At 42.6% G+C, this 27,259-nt stretch overlaps 1 protein-coding gene across 4 annotated transcripts in view; it reads right to left on the bottom strand.

Annotated features, from left to right (window-relative positions):
* Positions 1-4,367: 4,367 nt before the first annotated feature.
* LOC134356636 (5'-nucleotidase domain-containing protein 2-like) overlaps positions 4,368-27,259 on the bottom strand; it is a 97,835-nt gene continuing 74,943 nt past the window's right edge. For all 4 annotated transcript variants that reach the window (XM_063067597.1, XM_063067596.1, XM_063067595.1 and 1 more), the window contains 4 exons: positions 22,091-22,177; positions 17,372-17,512; positions 11,397-11,461; positions 4,368-8,891 (listed from right to left, as the gene is read on the bottom strand). In XM_063067597.1, the coding sequence (XP_062923667.1) occupies positions 8,630-8,891; positions 11,397-11,461; positions 17,372-17,512; positions 22,091-22,177 (555 nt within the window). In that variant the 3' untranslated portion in view covers positions 4,368-8,629. The remainder of the gene's footprint in view (positions 8,892-11,396; positions 11,462-17,371; positions 17,513-22,090; positions 22,178-27,259) is intronic.

The raw sequence follows: 27,259 nt of genomic DNA on the forward strand, positions 1-27,259 counted from the left end.
GGGCTGAGTCCCCGAATCTCCAGTAACATCCGGACTGTCCCAGGGGACCTTACTTTTTCTCATTTATATCAACGACTTGCCAAATATAGTCAAGTCCAAAGTCAGACTTTTTGCAGATGACTGCATAATCTACCGTGAGATTAAAAATGACCAGGATGCTCAGTTGCTGCAAAACGATATTGATTCATTATGTCAATGGGAGTCTCAATGGCAAATGTTCTTCAACTCCTCTAAATGTTATGCTATGCACGTCAGTCACAAAGTTAAACCAATCAACACGACATATGACATGAATAGACAGATTATTGAAACAGTCACCCACCACCCATATCTTGGTGTTGAAATTAGCAAGGATCTTAACTGGGCATCACACGTCAATCAGATTACAGCCAAAGCAAATAAAATGCTGGGTATCCTGCGAAGAAACCTCCACTCGTGTAGTAAATCCGTCAAGGACATGGTATACAGGACACTCCTCCGTCCAAAGCTTGAGTATTGCGTGGCCATGTGGGATCCCCATCAAGCTAACAGTAAGAAGTCCACTGAAAAAATCCAACACTGTGCTGCTCGCTTTGTGTTAAACGATTACAGCAGGAAATCCAGTGTCACCAACATGCTCTCTAGCCTTCAATGGGAACCACTTGAAAACCGACGTATCAATCTACAGTTAATTTTCATTTTCAAAGAAGTTCACAACATCACTCTATCAAACATCTGAATTCGTCACAGGGTCAGTCCAACTCGACAGCAAACTGGACCTCACATATTGGAAACTCCTTCATTCAATAAGATTAGCTACCAGTACTCCCTCTACCCAAGATCAACAAGAGAGTGGAATCTTCTGCCGCCAGACCTGCACAGTATTTCTGATATTAATATTTTTAAAGATAGACTCAATCCAATCGATCTAGGGGATCTAGTCAAAAAAGCTTACTTTACAATTTAACTCCCATGGCGTTCACACTGACTGCACGTTATAACAGCTGTCCAGCAGTGCTTGCGCAGTGCCAAGCAGGAGGAGAAGCAACTGATCCATATGTCATCTCTAGACGCCACCAGATGCAACCTCCACTGTGTAGGAAAGTGGTCCAGTTCCGTCCTTAATCCTTCCAAGTACCCACCTTTGATCACCTCAGTAGACCCTCACCAGGACTGCTTATCCAGGGATAAAACCTCGAACCTCCTTGTTTGAGGAGCCATCAATTTGTCTCAGCTGTTTGTCCTGCATACTCTTTCTGAGACAGGGTTTGAGGAGATCCAAGTGTGAACACAAGGCATGACCCAGGAACAGTATGGCTGGTGAGTGGTTGGTTGGGGAATGTGCTGCATTTGCAATATGCAAGGAGGAAATTGGAGAGCTTCTGATTCAGTGTCAGTGTAGTGTTTCTGCTGACAGTGCTCGCATTCTTTAGACTCTGGGAAAACCTCTCCATCTAGTCATTTGTAGCTGGGTGGTATGGTGCAGATATAACATGTCTTATTCCATTCATGTTCAGAAATGACTGAAACTTCTGTAACAAACTGTGGCCCATTGTCACCGACTAAGTGTTCTGGAACACCAGTGCTTAAGAAGAGGCTTCTCAACACATCAACAGTGTGCAAGGGTGTAGTGGAGGCTATTGAGAACACTTCTGGCCGCTTAGTAGATGCATCCACTACGACCAAGAAATTTGTGCCTATGAATGGTCAGGTAAAATCGATACGAGGCCTCTGCCAGGGCACTGCAGACTGTTCGCAGAACGGAGTGGCACTGCTCTTAGCATCTTCTGGATGTGTTGGCATTCCAAACAGTGCCCTGCAAGCTGCTCGATATACTGACCTATCCCAGGCCACCAGACAAAGCTTTGTGCCAATGCTTTCGCTTTGACCACGACTGGATGACCAGCACGTAGCTCCTCCGACACTTTAGCTCTCAGCTTGGATGGTACAACAGCTCTCAATCCCCTCACAAACCAGCCCCCATCAGGGGCAAGTTCATCCCTGTGCTGGTAAAAATTTCTGCTGCACATTCCAGCCATTTTGGGCTTCCTTTTGGATCATTTCTGCTGTAATAGGAAGACTTTTGATTTGCATTAGGAGAATATGTAAAGAGGAGTTCCCTCTTTTGTAAGTGTTTCAGCTAGTTCCTTTTCCAAGGATACACAGGGCAATCCGACAGCAATTCCATGATCAGTTGTCCTCTTGAATTTGATTTTGTAATAGCGTCCTCCAACCCAGAAACAGAGCCCACCTCTGCATTTGTGCTGCTGCCGTTAGTGAGATGTGAGACACACCTCTGTGGGTTGAAAACGACACTGGCGGTTGATGATCAGTAATGAGGGTAAACTCTCTCCCATACAAGTGCTGGTTGAAACATGTCATATCCCAAACCAGATTCAAAGTAATTTGTGTGTAATTTTTCTCTGCGGTGGTAAGGGAACGTGATGCGAATACTAGGGGGTGTTTACATCCATGTAACATGACTGCATCTATATGATAAGGTGAAGCATCACAGGCACACTTCATTGAAAGATGTGGATCATAATATGAGGACAGTATGCGACATCACCATTTCCTTTGTCTTTTGGGAAAGCACCTCGCACTGCTTGGCTCATTGCCATTTCTTCCCAATCTATAGTTCATGAAGCACAGAAGGCAGGTTAGGCAGGAACCTGCTATAGTACTAGACATATCCTAAAAAGCACTGCTATTATGACAAGTCTTTTGGCCTTGAGGCATCCACCACTGCTTGAATTTTCTCAGCACACTTGTGCAATTTCTGTGCATCAATGGTGTGACCACAGTAAGAGATGTTTGGTTTAAAGAATTCACACTTGTTGCATTGTGCTCCAAACCCATAGTCTTCTAACCTTTTTAATAATATCTTGAGATTTTGGAGATGTTTCTTGTCATCCTTACCGGTAACAATGATATCATCTAGGTAACCTTACAACATCTGGTCTACAGCTTTCTGCCGGAGAGCAGATGCAGATGTTACTCTAAAAACAAGTCTATTGTAGCAATGAAGCCCTTTTTGAGTGGTTATGGTGAGAAACACTTCGGATTCTTCTTCCATCTCCATCTGTAGGTAGGCCTCAGCTAAGTCTCTTTGCTGAGGTTTGCAAAGATCTCCTCTATTCTAGGCAGAGAGTATTGATCTACTTTCAGTATTGGGTTGATAACAACCTTAAAACCACCACAGATCCTGACAGATCCATTCTTCTTGGCTGCTGGGACTACTGGCATTGCCCATGGGCTCCAATCAACCTTTGAAAGAATTCCTTAAGCATCCATGCAATCCAGCTCACTGGCTACTTTATCATGGATGGTATAGGGAACTGGACAGGCTTTCCAAAACTTGCGTGTGGCATTTTCACTTAACACTATTTTACCTTGATATGTTTGAGATTTCTAATTCTATTCTTAAACAATGCTGTGGGATCACCCAGTTGACTGTATTGCTGGGGATGTTGCACGAAAATGCTGGATGGATCTCCAATCAAGTTGTAGATGTCTCAGCCACTTGCCAACTGCAGCTTTTTTCATTGTCATATTTCACTATTATGAATGTCCTTCCCACAGGAGTTACTTTTTTTCTCCAGTACAAGTTCTTAATTGGATATCTGCAGGATTTAGTCCGGTTTTAAAAGACTACTGGATAGTTACATGGAGCTTAGAAAAATACAGGGCTATGGGTAACCTGAGGTAAGTTCTAAAGTAAGTACATGTTTGGCACAGCATTGTGGGTGAGGGGCCTGTATTGTGCTGTAGGTTTTCCATGTTTCCATCTTTGAAATGCTGTTCAAACTCATTTTGTGGAATAACTGAAACAGCCAAGCTAGAGTCCAATTCCATCTTAATTCAATTTGTCGTTGACTTCTGGTGTAAGCCAATCCTGTCTCAGTCTCATCATCAGATTTTCCATCAAAAACATTCAGATTAGTTCTCTTTTTGAAACTGCAACTTGACTTTTTTTTTTATCTCTTTCTCTTCCCTGTGCAGTCCATTTAGTTGTACCTGTCCAACATGCTCTTTGGGTGTGTCCTACTTTGTTGCATTTTCAGCAAGTTTCACCTTTAAACCTGCCTTGGGCTAATGAATCTCAGACTATGCCGCTGTGGTAACACAATTTGTTCAATCAGGCTGGTTTCTGTTCAGATGTTGCACCGTTGTTCACACTCACTTTCATTTCTGATTGCAACTCAAATGAGTCATAGAAACATAGAAACATAGAAAATAGGTGCAGGAGTAGGCCATTCGGCCCTTCGAGCCTGCACCGCCATTTATTATGATCATGGCTGATCATCCAACTCAGAACCCCACCCCAGCCTTCCCTCCATACCCCCTGACCCCTGTAGCCACAAGGGCGATATCTAACTCCCTCTTAAACATAGCCAATGAACTGGCCTCAACAGTTTGCTGTGGCAGAGAATTCCACAGATTCACCACTCTCTGTGTGAAGAAGTTTTTCCTAATCTCGGTCCTAAAAGGCTTCCCCTCTATCCTCAAACTGTGACCCCTCGTTCTGGACTTCCCCAACATCGGGAACAATCTTCCTGCATCTAGCCTGTCCAATCCCTTTAGGATCTTATACGTTTCAATCAGATCCCCCCTCAATCTTCTAAATTCCAACGAGTACAAGCCCAGTTCATCCAGTCTTTCTTCATATGAAAGTCCTGCCATCCCAGGAATCAATCTGGTAGGAGTCTGTCTGCAACTTCCATTGATTTAAACTCCTCCTTTAAATGTGAGTTGTGCTTCAATTAGAAGCTGTTTTTGAATGCTTTCTTCCACACACCAAACAATTTTTCAGTGCACAATTAAGCCCATCAATGTATTGGCAATGCTTGGGCAATCTCTTCAATTCAGCCACATGCACTGAAACGGACTCCCCTTTGATTCTGCTAATGAACCCTAAAGTATTCTGCAATCAACAATGGCTTCCGTTCTAAATGTTCCTGCATTACTTTCATGATATCAGCAAAGCTCATTCCGGCTGGAGTGGTTGGAGCAGTCAAACTTCTAAGCAAATTGTATGCATTTCAACCCAATGCAATCAGCAAAACTGGCACTCCTTTCATCGGCTGTTTCATGTGCTTCAAAATACAGCTCAGTTCACTCTGTATGTAGTATCCAGTTACGTCTTTTGCAATCAAAAACATCTTCCCAATGTAGCCAGCCATTTCTGCTTTTTTTTTAAATTTATAATTATTTTCACCTGGTACTTGTGAATTTTGTCCATTTTCTGCCATTTTAAAACACGATCATCTTTCCTTTCCCGAGGACATACGTGCTTTGTTGCTTTAGTGAGGTGTGTGCATATGATGTGGTGTCATTCACGGCAACGTTTAACGGGGTTGGAATGTCATGTTGCGTCTGTACAAATCATTGGTGAGACCACACTGGAATACTGTGTCATCTGGCGGCCCAGAAAGGGTGGATGTCATTCAGTTGGAAAGGGTGTAAAAAAGATTCACAAGGATGTTACTGGGTCTGAGGGGATTTGAGAGGTTGGATAGGCTAGAACTTCTTTCGTTGTGAGCACAGGAGGCTGAAGGACAACCTACTAAATCATGAGGGGCAAGGAAAAGGTGAGTGGTCACGCTTTTTTCCCTCTCGAAAACTAGAGACAGATTTAAGGTGATTAGGAAAAGATTTAGAAAGATGCACTAGGGGAAACCCACAATGGGTGGTAGGTATATGGAATGAGCTGCCAGAGGAAGCTGAGAGGTAGGTGCTATTACAATGTTTAGACAGGTACATAAATAGGAGATCTTTAGACGGTTATGGACTAAATGCAAGCAAATGACACTAGCTAGGATAAACAGCTTGTTTGGCATGGGGTAAAATGGCCTGTTTCCAGGTCATATTACTCGACAACTCCATGGCTTTGATGTCTTCCCTCATTCTTGCACTAACCCAAGATCTCATTCTTTTTGTATTAATATTCACAATCTCTTGATCACAGTGTTGAATATACACAACAACTGAGCCCTCTCGGGTAGTGAATTCTAACGATTCTTCACTCTCTGGGTGAAGATATTTCTTTTCATTTCATTTGCAAATAGTTGACTTCTTATTTTGAGACTGATCTGGGATGTGCGTCTACTGTGTCTGACACTGTAAGAATCTTGCACACTCCAATGCAATATCATCCCCTAGGTCCAGGAGTATAAACATTGTTTAATCTCGCGTTATACAACAAGTCACCATCCCACAAATGGATCTGGCTAACCACCATTGCACTCTCACTATTATAAACGTCTTTAGGTAGGGAGATTAGGCCATGAGCAACATTCCAGTTCTGAAGTACAAAGGCATTTTACCGTTGAAAGTGAGGGTTGTGGTCTGTGTAGGAGGGAAGGGATAGATTGTGGAGTAGGCTGGCAAAACACCACAGCATACTGTTCTATGTTCTATCTCAACTATTGCAATAAAGGCCAGCATAGCATTCATGCTTTCCAATGAACGATTTTCAAGGAATAAAGACGTTACCTTTCGATACTGCCTACTTCCACGCTAATTTCCTTTACTCAGTGACCTACACAATGCCAAAAGCATCACAGCAAAAACATTTGTATGTAGAAAAAAAATAACAGCATTTATCTCTTACCTTTGTGCTGCTGTGTGTGACTTTGCCTGCCCTGTCATATTGGCACAGTGCCAATCTGATCCACACACAACAGCATTCTTGGTTTCATGCGCAAGAAGATCATACTGCTCACAACTCAGTCTCAAAGCCTGTTGAAACAGTGGAACTCCTGACAGTGAACTCCAACACAGACACTGGAAGTTGTGGGTATGTTCCACTGGAAGACAAGATCTGATGACAATGATCTTGCCTTCTAGTGCAGCACGGAAAAAGCCCTCCAACATCTAGGTCTATACCTACTGGCACCATGCTGTCCACTGACTGCCAACTTACAAACATGGGCTCCAAGATTTGTATAATTTTTTTGTAAAATAGCTTGGAGAAGGACATCCCCCTACCCTGAGATTTCCAGTAGTCTACACAATAAGTAAAGCTTATAGATATCCAACTATCTCCCCCCCCCCCGCCCCACCCCTGGAGCAAAACTTGAGCACTGCAATGCAGAGCGAGGCTGCACACCAACTCAGCTCCACTGGTGGAGAACTACCATGATGTCATCTACAGGAGAAGCCTGGCAAGGATTGGTTTATTGTGTAGTCTGATCAGCCAATCAGATCTTCTGTAATCTGCAGAAGACATAATTGTGACTTGGTGGAGGGTGGAAGTCAGGAGATGAGAGAAATTCAAGTTGGGAGTTAATTGTTTTGTGCAACATTATAGTACAGTAATTTAGTAAGTTCAGTGACATATTACAACTATATTAAAATATTAGCACTAGACCATAAAATAGTAGTCTTTAATTTCAACTTAAACAACCTTGAAGAACCCGAGCTTCCACTCTAGGCTAAATACCTGTGTCTCAGGAGTAAACCTGTGTGACTACCTTACATCAATTTGTGTATTATCTAGCCTCTATGTAGTGTAGTGACAGGTGCTGCATGAATTTGGTTTCAAGAACTTCCAAAACTTTTATGACTGATGATTTTAGAGTTAGCCCAATTACTTTCAAACCAAGGAAGATATATTTGTACAAATATACATCCTCAACACAGAACCTTGGCCATCTGTGACACTGGATTCACAGAACCCTGGACAAGCTCTGGTCAGGACACTAATGGCAACATCGGCATTGCTGTTGTCGGCAAGATGACAAGGAACTTTAGAAATTACAGTCGTAACAAGCTTAATTTTGAATTAAATTTATGAACAATTTAAAATTGTTTCAATTACTCTATTCTCAGGATTACTGGAAATCAGTAGCCAGCATCCTAACTGAGATTGTACGGTAATCTTGTAAATAACTAAAGCAAAGTTAAAAATATCAATTCCCCATACACTCCCAATGAGCCTCTAAGTTTCCCTTGGTGTCCTAGAATAGAAAACACACTATAAGTACACCTAATGAAACATATTTAAGATTATTCTTCCCTTTACCAATCAATTTCATTAAAACACAAAATTAATATCTACAGATGGTACCACGGCAACACTAAGTGCATTTAACTATTCTCTTTGACAAGGGATCTTGTGTTAACCCTCAGGTGCCTAAGAATTATTTGAAAATTCAGAGCCCAATAATAACAATATCTTTCCAGTTTTGTAAAGCTCAGAGAAATGTCTGGATCCATATCAGGCAGTCACAATGTATGGACAAAATTACCATGCATGTCATTATCTGATAAACCCGGAATCCATTAAATCGCTGGTACTGTAGACCAATACGTAATCTGCTTAGACCTTGTATTGTTCTCACTGAACTCAGATCTGCAAAGCCAACACAATTATGAGGAGGACACTGCAGCCAACAATAGCATCAACTGGAGCACATTGTGGTGATAAAGGGCTTGGTCTAGCAAGGGACAATAACACAAGTCACTACCATTGCAACTTTATCATTCCAATCACAAACATCTAATACTCCTATTGTATTCATTTTCCATTTACATGTCCAATCATGCTTCTTCAAAGAAAAATCCCACCTGATGCATAACCTCTTGAGGTGCAGGGGATATCAATGTCTCCATTTGGAATCAAACTACAGGTGAGACGTGGTTGAATTTATCTTATGTGCACCATCTCTTCCAGAAAAGGAGTCTTCATGCAGCCAGTGCAGAGCTGGTCCATCCACAGGGGTGCCTCGTGTTGTAAAGGAGTCCGTCTGGGATAGAAGGTGTAGGTAGTGTCATAGTTCAGGAGGCAGCTGATCGAGGACATGTAGATGTCGGAGAATCTGCACAACCTTCGAGAAAAATAGGTGGGGTTGTGGTGAGTCCTGAAAATGCTCCCAAACTGGGGGTTGAATAAGTTCTTTGTCAGAGACCTAAGATTCAGGGTAAAATAAAATGGACCAGCATCAGCCATTTGTCACCTCTTTGCATTTCAGAGTTTCATTCTTTAACTCTTATAGACTAATGATTCTAGAATTATTATCCAGTAGGTATGACACATGATTATGATTTAAAGCTACAATTTGTCATTTGAGCTCTTCATTACGAGAGCTGTACGTTATTAATACAATCTTATAAATCAAACACAGAATTCTTCAGTAGATGAGAGAACCCTCTGTTCTAATTAATTAGAAGTGGAGGAGCATACAATTTTGTTAATGTCTTTGCAGTGATTCTCTCATTTTTCCCATAATCAAGGAAAATTTCATGTTTCAGCAATAAGAAGCATAGATAATACCAAAAGCCTCAAACTCAAATGCAATTTAATCAACAAACTCTGTCCAGAGAGTGTCTGTGTTGATAACAGTTTTATATCAGGCACTCCAGTCAAGGTCTTGGACTCAGCACTCTGCGGGCCAGTTTACTGAATTTACTGATATCATTAAATGCAACAGAGTGGCTCAATTATCTCACCAGCCTCTCTGCATTTTAAAATGTTGCTGCGGTTCCTTTGAAAGACATTTCCTTGGTTACATTTTCAGGAATTGCTACACTAGTCAATAACCAAAGAACAAAAATATCTTCCATTTACATAGCAATTAATTACTCTCTGAAGAGAAGTTGTTTGCAGTCCATGGGAGCATGTGCAGCTTATCCACACTGTAGCAATCAGGGGACCACGCTGCATGCTGCTGGTTGAGAGATACAATGTGAGCTGTGACACTGGGAGAACTTCCTGCCAATAAAAGTAAAGTCCTTTAGCAGTTTAACATTTACTCAACAGGGTGGCACTTTGGCATAACATCTCATATGACTGGCACTCACATGTTCCTCTAAGAGACTCGTAAGAAATGGTCATGCTTGGCCTGTGTTTGGGGGTGGGGGAGGAGGGACAGGAATGGTGAAAGTACTAAAGGTTTCACAGCTGAAACTGGTGAGAACATTTTATTCTTCTCAACTCTGCTGGATTAAGTGGTGAAAAGAGTCTCAGAACAGCCATAGCAAGGCAATGCTTTTGTTTTATATACTCACTCTATGCCTGTTTTGTGGGTTAATTGCTTAGGATATTTTACTTTTTTTGCAAAATAAACTAGCTTAACTACAAAATTCACTGTTTAGAAAAAGTACTGCAAAATTCAACGAACAGGTTTTCCATGCTAGTAAACAACACATTTATCTTATCACAAGCGAACCTAGTTAGGGTCTCACTGACTCAGCTGTAGTGTGCAAATTCCTCATCGTTAAAGAAAGGTTGGGCACAACCTGCTTTTGGGAGTTGCTCATTTAGGCAGCACTGGAATGCAAAGCCAAGGACCACAAGTCAGGTTCACACCAATGTGTCAGCTCAGAATGTATTAACGTACTGAGGCTCTGCGCCTCAGATTTCAGAGGCTAGGTGACTATCCTCCTGCACTGAACAAAGATGAAGATATGCAATAGAAAGCTGATCACTTTTACAGTCCAGTAGCTGGCATGTTAGCCCAAAAGACAGCAAATCACATCTCTGCCGTTTGTGACAGGCTGGGCTGAATCAAGATTCAATGCTATTTCCTGTGTAAAGGAGAACGAGATCATTGTTACTCACAAACAAACCACAAACACAATAATAAAAATACACAATAAATGCTGTGAGAGGTAATTGGGTTGATATACATAGATTGATTGCATGTTCATAAAGTGATGCTTGGCACAGAAGTGACTGCAGATACGGTGACTAATGGGAAATAATAAAGTAGTGGCGAATCAGCTGCTGGAATTGCAAATACATGAGACTATTGGGTGAGGGAGAAAAGGAGGCTGGCGGCAGGAAAATACACACAAAAGGGATCCTCCTGTTTGTGTACAACTGCTTGAAACTAACAGTTTTGTCCAATACAATTACCCTTCAGGTTGACTGGCTTTTGCTTCAAAAAGATCCTGTTGCAAACACAGGGAATAGAATCCCACAGCCCCAGCTGCGCCTTCCCTGCACTGCCAACTGTGCTGTTACCACTGCAAGACTAAGAACCCAGCTGGGAGGGACCAGGGAGCATGGCATGAATAAGAATGTAAAAAGAAACCAGGACATGCAAATGTCTGTTTTCATACTAAGTGAGAACATTACTGCACAAATGATGCTGGAAACATACACATGGCTTGTTTTTGGAATCCAGATCATACTGAACAAAGAATAACAGGTAAACCCCTTGAATCCATGACTCAGTGACACCATGGCGACCAATTTCTCACACAATCCACCCACTTTGATGCCTTTGTCTAATATAAATCCATTGACCTTAGACCAAATATTTTTCCTTTGAATCCACTGGCACCATGATGTTAATAGCCGTGTAATCCTGTGGCAGTTTGCTGAGAAAACACAAGGCTGGAGCTTTCAGAACGGATTAAAGACAAAGCTTATAATTTCAGTACCACAGCGAACTAAAAATATACTTTACATTAATTCTTGTCTCTCCTTTATCCATTCATCAAGCACTTGCTTTGACTCCGCATCTTGGTAAACCTGCAGGCAAACATTGTGAGACAGAGCCCCACAGACATTTATGAATTTTATATTTTTTTCTCTAATTTACTGGTAAATTAGCATTTCAGTTGATAAACCAATTAAACAGCATTAGTCCATTACCATGGCAATACTCACTCAGAGTAGTGATTTAAAATAACTCATTGATAGCAGAAATTTACAAATGTAGGGACAGTTCATAGTCATCCAATGAAAGTAAGTTAAGCAGCAATGAGAATTTCAATACAAGCATTAGCACAGAAACAGCACCTTCACTCTATCCCGTCCATGCCCAACTATTAGTCTCCCGAGTTCCTTCGACCCACTCCCAGACCATAGCTCTTTCCACCCTGCCACATGCAAAAATGCCATTCCCTATTCCCAGTTCCTCCGTCTCCACCCCATCTGCTCCCAGGATGAGGCTTTCCGTTCCAGGATATCTCAAATGTCCTCTTTCTTTAAGGATCATGGTTTCCCTTATACCGTCATCAATGATGCCCTCACCCGCATCTCCTCCATTTCCTGCACTTCGGCCCTCACCCCATCCTCCCACAACCACAACAGGGACAGAGTTCCCCTTGTCCTCACCTACCACCCGACTAGCCTCCGGATCCAACACATTATCCTCCGCAACTTCCGCCACCTTCAACAGGACCCCACCACTAAGCACATCTTTCCCTCTCCACCTCTCTCCGCTTTCCAGAGGGATCGATCCCTCCGCGACTCACTTATCCGCACGTCCATCCCCACTGATCTCCCACCCGGCACTTATCCCTGTAAGCGTAAGTGCTACACCTGTCCCTACACCTCATTTCTTGCTACCATTCAGGGCCCCAAACAGTCCTTCCAGGTGAGGCAACACTTCACTTGTGAGTCTGTTGGGGTCATCTATTGCATCCAGTGTTCCCGGTGTGGCCTCCTCTACATCGGTGAAACCCAACGCAGATTGGGGGACCGCTTCGTCGAGCACCTCCGCTCCGTCCGCCACAACAGACAGGATCTCCCAGTAGCCACCCACTTCAACTCTGCTTCCCACTCCCATTCAGATATGTCCATACATGGCCTCCTCTACTGCCATGATGAGGCCAAACTCAGGTTGGAGGAGCAACACCTCATATACCGTCTAGGTAGTCTCCAGCCCCTTGGTATGAACATAGAATTCTCCAACTTCTGGTAATTCCCTCCCTCTCTCTTCCCCTATCCCTATGTCACTCTGCCCCGTCCTGCAGCTGCCTATCACCTCCCTCATGGTTCCGCCACCTCCTACTACCCATTGTGTTTTCCCCTATTCCTTCTTCATCTTTCCTGCCTATCACCTCCCTGCTTCCTCTCCCCCACTCCTTTATCTTTCCCCTTACTGGTTTTTCACCTGGAACCCACCAGCCTTCTCCTTCCCACCCTCCCCCCACCTTCTTTATAGGGCTTCTGCCCCTTCCCTCTACAGTCCTGACGAAGGGTTCCGGCCCGAAACGTCGACTGATCTTTTCCACGGATGCTGCCCGACCTGCTGAGTTCCTCCAGCGTGTTGTGAGTGTTGCTTTGACCCCAGCATCTGCAGAGTATTTTGTATTCCTGGCTAAAGTGCTCTATTTATTACTAGTATATGTTGTGAAAGAAGAATTGCCATTGCCAAAACCAACTTCCAAAAAATGAAACCCATTTTTACCAACAGACACATTTCTATGACAACAAGGCTTAGGCTACTGAAATGTTACATCTGGTCAATCTTGCTGTACGCTTCTGAAATGTGGACTATAACGCCAGAACTCCAAAGAATCTTAGAAGCAACAGAAATGTGGTTTCTTAGAAGAATGCTGAAAATATCATATAGAGATAGGGTAACTAATGAGACAGTACTCCAGAATTAAATGAGAGGAAACTTAAATTCCTGGGCCATGTCATCAGAAAGGGAGAAATAGAATGCCTTACATTACAAGGCCGTGTGCCTGGGAAACATGGAAGAGGAAGGCAAAGAAGAAAATAGATGGACACTGTGAAAGAACTAACAGATCTAAGTGTGCGAGATATCAGTGACGCTGCGTGAGATCGTTCGATGTGGAAACCCATGATCACCCAAGTGTGTAACTTGCAAGGCACATGAAGAAGAAGATATGTTGTGAATTTTGTTATCTTTATGGCAGCAGTACAATGAAATACGTACATGATAAATAATTATAGATAAAACAGAGTTATATTAGTTATATACACATTATATATACGTTATATATTATATTAGTTATATATACGTTATATTAGTTATATACACTTCTATTAAATAGTTAATTTAAAATAAGCAGTGCAAAATAACAGAAATAAAAATGTTGTGAGCTCGTGTTCATGGGTTCCATGTTCACTTAGAAATCGGATGGCAGAGGGGATGAAGCTGTTCCTGAATCGCTGAATGTGCCCCTTCTGGCTTCTGAACCTCCTTCCCGAGGGTAACAGTGTGAAGAGGGCATGCCCTGGGTGGTGGGGATCCTTACTGATGGACACTGCTACTTGAAGATGTCTTGGACACTACAGAGGTTGGTACCCGTGATGGAGCTCAATAATTTTACAAGTTTCTGCAACTCATTTTGATCTTCCGCAGTCGTTTCCTCCCCAGCCCCCCACACCAGACGGTGTTGCAGTCAGTCAGAATGCTCTCCATTGTACATCTGTAAATGTTCGTTGTCACTTGCCTTCTTGCCATATCCGTTGATCCCCTGACTGATCAGGAAACAATCAACTTCCACCTTAAACATACCCACGGACATAGCCTCCACTGCAGTCTGTGGCAGAGCGTTCCACAGATTTACTGCTCTCTGGCTCAAAAAATAAAATCCCTCCTTACCTCTGTTCTAAAGGGTTGCCCCTCAATTTTGAGGTTGTACCCTCTAGTTCTGGATACCCCATCATAGGAAGCATCCTCTCCACATCCACCCTATCTAGTCCTTTCAACATTCAGTAGGTTTCAGTGAGATCCCCTGAATTCTTTTAAATTCCAGTGAGTACAGGCCCAAAGCTGCCAAACAGTCTTTGTATATTAACCCCTTCATTCCCGGAATCATCCTCATGAATCCCCTCTGGACTCTCTCCAAAGACAACACATCCATTCTGAGATATGGGGCCCAAAATCATTGACAATACTCCAAGTGCAGCCTGACTAGTGTCTTATAAAGGCTCAGCATTATCTCCTTGCTTTTATATTCTATTCCCCTTGAAATAAATGCCAATATTACATTTGCCTTTTTGTACCACAGACTCAACCTGTAAATTAACCTTCTGGGACTATTGCACAAAGACTCCCAGGTCCCTCTTCACCTCTAATGTTTGAACCTTCTCCCCACTTAGATATAGTCCACACTATTTTTCCTTTTACCAAAACACATGATCATACATTTTCCAGCACTGTATTCCATCTGCCACATTTTGCCCATTCTTCCAATTTGTCTAAGTCCTGCTGCAATCACATTGCTTCCTCAGCACTACCTACCCCTCCACCTATCTGTATCGTTTACAAACTTTGCCACAAAGCCATCAATTCCATTATCTAAATCACTGACCAACAATGTAAAAGGCAGTGGTCCCAATACTGACCCCTGAGGAACACCACTCGTCACTGGCAGCCAACCAGAAAAGCCCCCTTTATTCCCACTTGTTGCCTCCTGCCTGTCAGCCATTCTGCTATCCATGCCAGTAACTTTCCTGTAACGCCACAGGATTTTATCTTATTAAGCAGCCTCATGTGTGGCACCTTATCAAACGCCTTCTGAAAATCCAAGTAAATGACATCCACTGCCTCTCCTTTGTCCATCCTACTTGTTACTTTCTCAAAGTACTCTAACAGGTTTATCAGGCAAGATTTCACTTTACAGAAATCATGCTGGCTTTGACTTATTTTATCATTAATCTCCAAGTACCTTGAAACCTCGTCCTTGATAATAGACTCCAACACTTTCTCACCCACTGAGTTTAGGATAACTGGCGTATAATTTCCTTTCTTCTGCCTTTCTCCCTTCTTAAAAAGCAGAGTGACACTTGCAATCTTCCAGTCCTTTGGGACCACGCCAGAATCAAGTGATTCTTAAAAGAACATGACCAATGCATCTGTTATCTCTTCAGCAACCTCTCTCAGGACTCTGGGATGTAGTCCATCTGGTCCAGGTGACTTATCCACCTTAAGACCTTTGGGTTGCCAAGTACTTTTCCCTTTGTAATAGCAATGGCACTCACTCCTGCTCCCTGACACTCACGGACCTCTGGCACACTGCTAGTGTCCTCCACAGTGAAGACAGATGCAATGTACCCATTATGTTCATCTGCCATTTCTTTGTCCCCCATTACTTCCCCACCTGCATCATTTACCAGTGGTCCAATATCAACTCTCACCTCCCTTTTACTTTTTATATAAATGAAAAAAACTTCCAGTATCCTGCTTTATATTATCATCTGGTTTGCCCTCGTATTTCATCTTTTCCCTTCTTATAGCTTTTGTAGTTGCCTTTAGTTGGATTTTAAAAGTTTCCCAAATCATCCAACTTCCCACTCACTTTTGCTACCTTATATGCCCTTTTGTTGGCTTTTATGCGGTCCTTAACTCCCTTTGTCAGCCACGGTTGTCTAGCCCTGCCATTTGAGAACAACTTCTATCTAGGACATGCCTATCCTGCGCCTTGTGACCTATTCCCAGAAACCTCAGCCATCTCTGCTCTGCCGTCATCCCTGCCAGTATCCTCCTCCAATCCATCTGGACAAGCTTCTCTCTCATGACTCTGTAATTCCCTTTATTCCATTCCAATACAGACACATGTGACTTATACTTCTCCCTCTCAAATTGCAGTATGAATTCAATCATATTATGATCACTGCCTCCCAAGGGTTCCTTTACGTTAAGCTCCCTAATAAAATCTGGGTTATTACACAACACCCAGTCTAAGATAGTCTTTCCCAGAGTAGGGTCAAGCATAAGCTGCTCTAAAAAGCCATCTCATATGCATTCAACAAATTTCCTCTCACCAACCTGATTTTCCCAATCCCCTTGCATATTAAAGTCCCCCAATACAATTGTGTCATTACCCTTATTGCATGCCCTTTCCAGCTTCCTTAGAAACCTCAACCCCACATCTTGGTTACTATTTGGATACCTATATACGATTCCCAGAATGGTTTCTTTAACCTGGCCATTCTTAACTCTACCCACAAAGATTCAACCTTCTCTATCCCTATGTCACCTCTTTCTAAAGATGTAATTCCATCTCTTACCTACAGAGCCACATCACCGCCTATGCCTTCCTGCCTGGCCTTTCAATACAAAGTATATCCCTTGACGTTAAGCTCACAACCATGGGCTTTCAGCCACAATGCAGTGATGCCCAATGTCATACCGAACAATCTCTTAACAGTGTCACAAGTTCCTCCACCTTATTCCGAATGCTGTGCGCATTTAAATACAACACCTAAAGTCCTGCATTCTTCACCCTTATGAATTTTGCCTCTGCGGTACAATTTAATTCTCTGCTCCGTCCGCATGGGCTTGTCCTTCCTTACATTCATGTTACACCCTATAACAGTACTGCAGCTAGTGTTGTTGTGGCCCCAACTCCAGTAACAGGTGTTTTCAGATTCTCTTTGTGACCACATGGAGTTCCCATCAGGCTTTCTTCCCATACCCCAAAGACGCATTAGTTGTTAGGTTAATTAGCCATCATAAGGTTCCCTGATTGGTGGGAGAATCAGGATGGAGATGATGGACGAGAATAGGTTGCATGCAGGTAACTGATATTCACAGTGTTGCTCCAGCAGCTGGCATAAACTGAAGAGGCCCAATGGCGTTCTACTATGTTATCAGAGAATAGGAAAATGAAACATGAACAAAAATACTTTTTAAAAAAGGGAGGAAATTCACCAGAATACATAATGTGACATTACCTGCAGTCTCTCCAGAAGACCTGTTAGGGCCTGTAGCCAAGTCAGCCCATGTGTGAACTGTTCTGTGTTAATGATACTGATTTCTGTCTCTAGTTCGGGTACAATTGCGCCTGTCCTCCAACCGTGTCGGAGCATTAGGTCCTAGTGATCACAAATAGAAATGTGGGTCAAGGTACATTTACATGCCAGGCAAGATTAGATCAACCCAGGTAAGGTCAGATCAACTATTAAGGGATGAGAATTGGATATTACTGCATCAGTAGGATGAGGAATAGACGTCGGTCCTTGTCAGCTGACCATTGACTTTCACCTTGACCATCAGGAAGTTTCAATCCAGATCAATGAGCCAACGTGTATGACAATATACCTGGAATTTCCTATTTCAACCCCTTACCCACTTAGAATTTGGAATAATGGTTCATGATGCAATGGATTGACACACACCATCAAAATTTCACCAAATACAGTAAGAGCTTCATGCACGTCACACTGGAGGAACTCAGCAGGTCGGGCAGCATCCGTGGAAAAGATCAGTCAATGCTTCGGGCCGGAACTCTTCGTCAGGACTGTAGAGGGAAGGGGCAGAGGCCCTATAAAGAAGGTGGGGGGAGGGTGGGAAGGAGAAGGCTGGTAGGTGCCAGGTGAAAAACCAGTAAGAGGGAAAGATAAAGGGGTGGGGGAGGGGAAGCAGGGAGGTGATAGGCAGGAAAGGTGAAGAAGGAATAGGGGAAAACACAATGGGTAGTGGAAGAAGGCGGAACCATGAGGGAGGTGAGAGGCAGCTGGGGGAGGGGGCGGAGTGACATAGGGATAGGGGAAGGGAGGGGGAGGGAATTACTGGAAGTTGGAGAATTCAATGTTCATGCCAAGGGACTGGAGACTACCTAAACGGTAGATGAGGTGTTGCTCCTCCAACCTGAGTTTAGCCTCATCATGGCAGTAGAGGAGGCCATGTATGGACATAACCAAATGGGAATGTGAAGCAGAGTTGAAGTGGGTGGCAACCAGGAGATCCTGTCTGTTGTGGCGGACGGAGCGGAGGTGCTCGACGAAGCGGTCCCCCAATCTCAGGTTGGAGGAGCAACACCTCATATACCGTCTGGGTAGTCTCCAGCCCCTTGGCATGAACATTGAATTCTCCAACTTCCGGTAATTCCCACCCCCTCCCTTCCCCCATCCCAGTTTCACTCTGCCCCCTCCCCCAGCTGCCTATCACCTCCCTCATGGTTCCGCCTCCTTCTACTACCCATTGTGTTTTCCCCTATTCCTTCTTCACCTTTCCTGCCTATCACCTCCCTGCTTCCCCTCCCCACCCCTTTATCTTTCCCCTTACTGGTTTTTCACCTGGAACCTACCAGCCTTTTCCTTCCCACCTTCCCCCCACCTTCTTTATAGGGCCTCTGCCCCTTCCCTCTACAGTCCTGACAAAGGGTTCCGGCCCGAAATGTTGACTGTTCGTTTCCACGGATGCTGCCCAACCTGCTGAGTTCCTCCAGCGTGTTGTACGTGTTGCTTTGACCCCAGCATCTGCAGAGTATTTTGTGTTTACAGTAAGAGATTGCCTTTTGGTATTAAACTTGACCCAGTTTATACAAATGAGAGGGCTAAGAGCAGCTGGCAGTAGGAATAGTGAGACCACTCACACACAGTGAATGTCTGCATCATCATGATTTACATTAATGCCAGTCCACTAAGAATAGATTACAGCAGCTTAGCTGTCAGTTTTGCTTTATCCGCAGTCGGGGATGGCTATGAGGGTTAATCATTTATACTTCACAGTCATAACAGATCAAGTGCAAGGAGCATTTTAAATACAATCACTCCAGTACACCCCACTCCAGCTTCTTCTTGCTATCTTTCCTGTTAGTTCTGTTTTAAAACCTCTCCATTGTTACAATTTCTTTTATTTCAAATGCTACCTTTGGAATCCAATAAAAATAGCACAACAACATTTCTCAATATTCTGCAGTTCTACACCCACACCAATGACCTGCCTGACCTGCTGAGTTCCTCCAGCATTGTGCATGTATTCTTGGATTTCCAGTACCTGCAGATTGTCTCATCTGTAATCAAAGATTCTTGTCTTTGCAAGAAGTATTTTCAATAATATTTAATGATGCATCCTTAAAAATATTATTTCATGCTCGCTTTCCAGAAGGTATGGCACAATAGTTCACGTAAAGGAAGTACACACATATAAAATTGTTCATGCCTCCAGAATGTTCCAAAAGCACTGTGAAAAGCAATACTTTGGAAATCCAGACAGCTACAATGTAGGACATGCAGCAGCCTAAGTATAGAAAAACCCCAGAAACAGGACAAGAACCAAATAGTCTTCTAGCTTTGTGATATTACTTAATAAATATTCAGATACTTTCCTACGAAGTATTTAATCAACATAAAAGAATCACTATGCAACGTCTCAAAGGTCTTATTGTTGAAGCATCTTAAAATCTCTGATTGTGTGACTAAAACCAACAGTTTTGAGTTCCAGAGATTCAGGTCACAGCTAACACACTAGCAGATTTAAAAAAACTCATCTCATTGATAACAGTGCCGTCATTCCACTGAAAGCTAAAAGCACAGAGAAAATGCCCATGTGCACACATGCCATTATATATGCATAACTGCAAGAAAATTTACAGATGCTGGAAAACCAAAGCAACACATGCAAAATGCTGGAGGAACCCAGCAGAAGAGGCAGCAGCTGTGGAAAAGAGTGCACAAGCCAACATTTCAGGCCAAGACCCAAGAGTTCTTCTAGCATTTTGTCTATTTTGCCATTATATACAGTGGTGCAAGAAAGTTTGTAAACCCTGTAGAATTTTCCCTTTTCTGCATAAATCTGTCCTAAAATGTGATCAGATTTTCATGCAAGTCCTAAAACTAGATAAAGAGAACCCAATTAAATAAATAACACAAAAATCATTAGACTTGTTGATATACTTATTGAGAAAAATGATCCAATATTACATGTATTAGTTGGAAAAAGTGAGAGAACCTCTGGAGTAATGCCTTCTCCAAAAGCTATTTGGAGTCAGGTGTTCCAATCAGTGAGATGCGATTGGAGGTGTGGGTTGTAGAGATGCTCTGCCCTATTAAAAAAAGACACACAAAGTCAGGTTACTGACAGAGCCTGTCCTTCTCAAGAAAGATCTGCTTATGTGCACCATGCCTCGATCAAAACAACTTTCAGAGGACCTTGGAAGAAGAATTGTAGAGATGTACAAAGCTGGAAAAGGCTACCAAAGCATTTCTAAAGGCCCGAGCGTTCATCAGTCCACAGTGAGAGAAACTGTCTACAAATGGAGGAAACTCAGTACTGCTATTCTCCACAAGCTTAGGCAACCTGCAAAGATCACATCAAGAGCATGACGTGCAGTGCTGAAGGAGGTGAAAAAGAACCCCAGGGTAACAGCAAAAGACCTGCAGAAATCTCTAGAACTTGCTAAAGGCTCTGTTCATGTGTCCACTATAAGAAAAACATTGAACGAAGATGCTGTTCATGGAAGGACACCACAGAGGAAAACACTCCTCTCCAAATACATAAATAAATAAATATTGCTGCACATCAAATTTGTAAAAGACCACCTGGATGTTCTACAATGCTTCCCTGACTATGTTCTGTGGACAGATGAGGCAAAAGTTGAACTTCTTGGCAGAAATGCACGTTGATATGTTTGGAGGCTAAAGGGCACTGCACACCAACACCAAAACCTCATCCCAACTGTGAAGCGCAGTTTACATAGAAACATAGAAAATAGGTGCAGGAGTAGGCCATTCGGCCCTTCGAGCCTGCACCGCCATTTATTATGATCATGGCTGATCATCCAACTCAGAACCCTGCCCCAGCCTTCCCTCCATACCCCCTGATCCCCGTAGCCACAAGGGCCATATCTAACTCCCTCTTAAATATAGCCAATGAACTGGTCTCAACTGTTTCCTGTGGCAGAGAATTCCACAGATTCACCACTCTCTGTGTTTGGGGCTGCTTTGCTGTCCATCACCTGAAGCTTAACAGAAGCTGGATAATGCAACAAGACAATGGTCCGAAAGACAGGAGTAAATCAACAACAGAATGACATAAAAGGAGAAAATTCCTGCTTTGGAATGGTCCAAAGTCCTGACGTCAATCCTATAGAAATGCTGTGGAAGGACCTAAAGCAAGCAGTTCATGCACGGAAGCCCACCAACATCCCAGAGTGGGCTTCCTTGCATGGTCTGCTTGCTCAGGTCCCTAATGCGAAGCAGTTTTGTTAGGAGGAGTGGCCTAAAATCCTTCTAAGCCAGCGTGCAGGATTGATTAACAGTTACTGGAAACGTTTGGTAGAAGTTATTGCTGTACCGGGGGTGGGGGGAGGCACACCAGTTACTGAAAGTGAAGGTTCGCATACCTTTTTATAACAAATACATATAATATTGGATATTTTTCTCAATAAATAAATGAATAGGTATAATGTTTTCTGTGTTATTTATTTAATTGGGTTCTCTTTATCTAGTTTTAGGACTTATGTGAAGATCTGATCACAGTTTAGGTCATATTTATGCAGAAATAGGGAAAATTCTACAGTGTTCACAAACTTTCTAGCACCACTGTATGCACATTTTTATTAGTACATTTACTGTTCACTCAGATCTGTTTTTGAGCAATGATTCATGAAGCTGCTATCAACTTGAATACTGCCATGTGGATTTTATTTAAACAATGAATCTACTTACTGCAAGGTCACTGTACAGATGGTCACCAAAATAAAGCACCTTGGATCCACGCCAGCCCGTCAGCCGCAGAAAATCAAAAAGGTTGCCCTGCAGATTGGAAGGACAAATATAAGCCCGGGTTGAAATTTCAGAACAGTTCAGTTGGATAGATGTGGTTTAGATCGTCAAAGGACTGCAGAAAAGTTGCTGAATAATGAATCAAACAGGAAATTTTGCTCGAGTCTTGACCAATTGCATCAATAAAACATTTTTAAGAGGGCAACATCAGGCTCCCTCCAACAACTGATGCTTTGTTTGCCCAAAAGTTAAAAAAAATTACATTTTTAATATGATCAGAAATATACACATTTAAAAACAGCAAGGAATGAGGATAAATGATGATACTAAACATTTTCCTTTCCAGAAGGGAAGAGTAGATTGTTTGGATTTTATATATATATATATATATATATATATATATATATTGATGCGCTGGACAGAAGATGCCCAAATGTAGGATGCAGAGTGCTGTCAACATCAACCCACTTAGACAAATTTATAACCCCTCCTCCATGAGAACAAATTTATAACCCCTCCCCCATGAGAACAAATTTATAACCCCTCCCCCATGAGGCGATCGATAAACCCAATTATAGCCGTTTCAGCAAACGGAGAAGAATGCTGGCAAGATTGCTGCTGTTGTGTGGGGCTCAAACACTCGCAGCTTTGAAATTACTCTTTTCAGATTAGCAGACACTAAACAAGAGCAAGCAACACTAGAAGTAATCTCAATTAAGCTGTCTACAATGTATTTCTAAACTTAACAAGTCTGCAGATGCTGGAAATCTAGAGCAACACACACTAGATGCTGAAGGAACTCAGGAGGTTAGGCTGCATCTAAGGAAATGAATAAACAGTTAATGTTTTGAGCTAAGAGCATTCTTCAGGACTGGAAAGGAATGGGGAAAGATGCCAGAATGAAGTAGGGGGGAGGGAGGGGAAGGAGGACTAGCTGGAAGGTGATAGGTGAGGTCAGGTGGTCAGGAAGGGTAAAGGGCTGAAGAAAAATGAATCTGATAGGAGAGGAGCATGGACCAATAGGAGAAAGGGAGGGAGGGACACCAGGGGGAGATGATGGGCAGATGAGAAGTGGTAACAGGCCAAAGTTGGTCTTGGCCCAAAACTTCAACTGTGTATCCATTTCCATAGAAGCTGCCTGACCTGCTGAGTTCCTCCAGCATTCTGTGTGTTGCTCTGGATTTATTGCTACCAGCTTCCAACACATTAACAGCCACACAACAAATATTAAGACTTTGAAAGTATTTTACTGCTCTACAGAGAGTTTCTATGCCAGGCAAAACAAACTCTGCTTATTGAGTCCTGGAAGAACTCATTTCTTTCACATGTTGAATAAAAAATTATACGTTTAAAGCCAAAAACAAAATGTGAACCTGTAATGAAAAATGATTTAAAAGTACTATCAATGGACTTTGATAGCATATCTTCTGATACAGAATCCCTTTCCTCGTAGGTCAGAACCTTATGTTCATGGATATAATCTGAATGTTGAGTAATATTGGTTATATTAGAAAGAACATCTTCCAAATACATTGCACAAATTGCAGACACAACATAGATTTTAAATGTCATGATTCAGATACAGGTTTCTTGCAAATACCGCCATTCTGTTTTAACTATGTTATGGTCGATTCTACTCATTTCTTATGCACCTAGCTCTCACCAATTCTGACAAGGAGATATGAAAGAGTCTTCAGTTTACCTATTCTGTTCTGCTGCAAATGCTTCCAAAAAGCAGTATTTGCTTGACTTTATAATACACTTTATAATAGGATTTATAATACACTGGTTACACAACATTTGCAGTTTTAGGCCGCAAACCCAAAGATGGATGTGCTGGCTGGCATTGGAGAAGGTCCAGAGGAGGTTTACAAGAAAATGAAAGGGCCAGTATATGAGGTGCATTTGACGACTCTGTGGCTGTCCTCACTGGAGTTTAGAAGTTTAGACGGGGGGCGGGAATCTCATGGAAACCTCTTGAATACTGAAAGGTCTGGGTAGAGTGGATACAGAGATATTTCCTACAGCGGGGGTATCTTGGATCAGAGGGCCTCAAAATAGAAGTACGATCCTTTATGACAGAAATGTGAAGGATTTTCGGGAGTGGTGATTCTGTGGAATTCATTGCCATGATCGCTGTAGCGGCTAAGACACTGGGTATATTTAAAGCAGAGGTTGATAGGTTTGTGATTAGTAAGGCACAAAGTCATGGGCAGAATGGGGTTGGAAGGGAAATTTAATCAGCTGTGATGGAATGGCGAAGAAGACTCCAATTTCTCTGCTATCTCTTATGTTCTGTGGTCTTACAGCTTCACCAGTTTTTGTTGTTTGTAAAACGTAAAACATCTAGAATGTCTTTTGCATCTGGCTGCATCACAGCTTGATGTGGCAGCTGCTCTGCCTGTGACCACAAAGAACGGCAAAGATGTGGACATACCTCAGCATATCACTGAGGCCAGCCTCCCCTCTGGATATACTTCTTGCTGCTTCGGGGAACACAATGAAAAGACCCTACCTGCCTCACAAGTTCTTCTCTTTTCTCCCCCCTCACACCAGACAGAAGATCAAACTGCCTCAGATCACATAGCAACAGAGTAGAGGACAGTCTCTATCCCACGACTGACCCTGATCTCACAATGTCCTCATTCAGGCTTTGCACTGTTTGTCAGTTTGCATGCTCTCTGTATTGACGAGGGGTGATCGATAAGTTCAAGGCCTAAGGTAGGAGCAGTCAATTTTAGAAAACCTAGCACATTTATTTTTCAACATAGTCCCCTCCTACATTTACACACTTAGTCCAGCGGTCGTGGAGCATACGGATCTTGGACCTTCGGAAAGTGTCCACGGCAAGGGTGATTGATAAGTTCGTGAAGTAGATGAGTTATACAGCTCTCGTTACATGCACATGCACCTCAACTCTTTCAGTGATTATGCAGAAAGCTTGAAGTTAATAACTCATCAGGGGTGATTGATAAGTTTGTGGCCTAGAGTAGAAGGAGATGAGTTATTAACTTCAAACTTTCTGCATAATCACTGAAAGAGTTGTCCTGCATGTGCATATAATGAGAGCAAAGCCAATTGTTTCCTTCACTCTGTTCCATATACTGATGTGGATGGGGGGGTGGTGGGTAGGGTTTTGAAGTCCTGTTGTAGGAGATACAGGAAGCAGATTTTTGTGGTGCTTCAGGGCACATAAGAGGAGGTAGGTGTTTTGCTCAACTAACAACATTTGGTGTCCTCAGCCTAAAACTGAAAAACTGGTGTGCTGGCACTTTGAAATGCCAACATCACACCCATTGGACTCTGGCTATATCGGAGATTAAATCTTGGGCAACTAGTCTGGGAGAACTGCAAAGTAGTATGGATGAGGGAAAAAAACTGAAGGCCATGCAATGAGCTGAAAAAAGCAGCTGTAGTCTCATTCACTCATAGATACTGCAAATGCAAAACATGTAAATGACATCCAGAGAGGAGGACAGATTATCATTAATTCACTAACATTGATTCACAAGCATGCCTAGGACAAAATGGAACAGAAAAGCAAACATGAAACCTGATCTGCATTTCATCCAGTATGTTGGTTAAAATAGGAGGGTCTCAGTTACCGGTGGAGCCAGTCTACTGCTCCCCAGCTGACTGTCTGGCATTTCTGAAAATACTTAAATACTTCTTACAGAACGTTCTTTTAAAAAAAATCCCAGTCAAAAACACGGTTCAGCAACAAGTTATAGAAATGGAAATTTACAGGCATGTTGAATACATCATCTCAAATCAAGCACTGCCCTGATACGGATCATTCTGAAGTTACAACATAATGGGTAGCACAATTATGGACTAACCAAAATAAGAACCAGTCTTCAGGAAATAGAACCTGCACACAATTTAACTTCCAACGGATAGTTTTTTGCTACAGAAGTCAATCATGTTGGTGTGGGACATTCTAATTCTGTCCCATTGAAACTACATAGGGGGAAACAATAGATAATGTTCCTGCATTTATTACAATATTAAAGGTGCATCCCTGCCACTTAAGGCATCACAGTTCAGAACAGATCTGCTTAACACAATCTTCTGGTTAGTTGTATATTCACGGAACCATCCATCAGCATTGTAACACTATGTCCCTGTGTGTTGATTTCTCTGAAGACCTATCCCGGGCCCAACATTGATGCAATTACAAAAGAGAGGTCAAAAGCAGCTCCATCTCATAAGGAGTTTGATACTTGCTTTGTTACCAAAGACACTCACAAATTTCTACAGATGTACTGTGGAGAGTATTCTAACTGATCGCATCAGTCTGGTATGGACGGACCTCTGCACAGCATCAGAAAAAGCTGCCGAAAGTTGTAAATTCAGCCAGCTTCATCAAGAGCACTAGCTTCCCGGTATCCATGACACATAGAACATAGAAATCTACAGCACATTACAGGTCCTTCAGCCCACAATGTTGTGCCGATCATGTAACCTACTCTAGAAACTGCCTTGAATTTCCCTACCGCATAGTCCTCTATTTTGCTAAGCTTCATGTCCTGATCTAAGAGTCTCTTAAAAGACTCTACTGTATTCGGCTCTACCACTGTTGCTGGAAGTGCATTCCACGCACCCACCACTATGTATGAAAACTTACCTCTGACATTCCCCTTGTACCTACTTCCAAGCACCTTAAAACTATGCCCCCTCGTGTTAGCCATTTCTGCCCTGGGAAAAAGCCTTTGGAAATCCACATGAACAATGCCTCCATAAAGTTATTTACCTCCATCAGGTCACCTCTCATCCTCTGTCACTCCAAGGAGAAAAGGCAAAGTTCACTCAACCTATTCTCATAGGCATGCTCTCCAATCCAGGCAACATCTTTGTAAATCTCCTCTGTGCTCTCTCTCTAGTATCCACATCCTCCCTGTTGCGAGGTGACCAGAACTGAACACAGTACTCCACAGTACTTTAACGTTACCTCATGGCTCTTGAACTTAATCCCACAGTTGATGAAGGCCATCACACCTTACTGTCTTATTAACACTGTCAACCTGCACAACAGCTTTGAGTGTCCTATGAACATGGACCACAAGATCTTGCAAATCCTCCACACTGCCAAGAGTCTTACCATTAATATTA

Source organism: Mobula hypostoma, chromosome 15 (assembly GCF_963921235.1).
Source record: "Mobula hypostoma chromosome 15, sMobHyp1.1, whole genome shotgun sequence".
Taxonomy (NCBI): Eukaryota; Metazoa; Chordata; class Chondrichthyes; order Myliobatiformes; family Myliobatidae; genus Mobula; species Mobula hypostoma.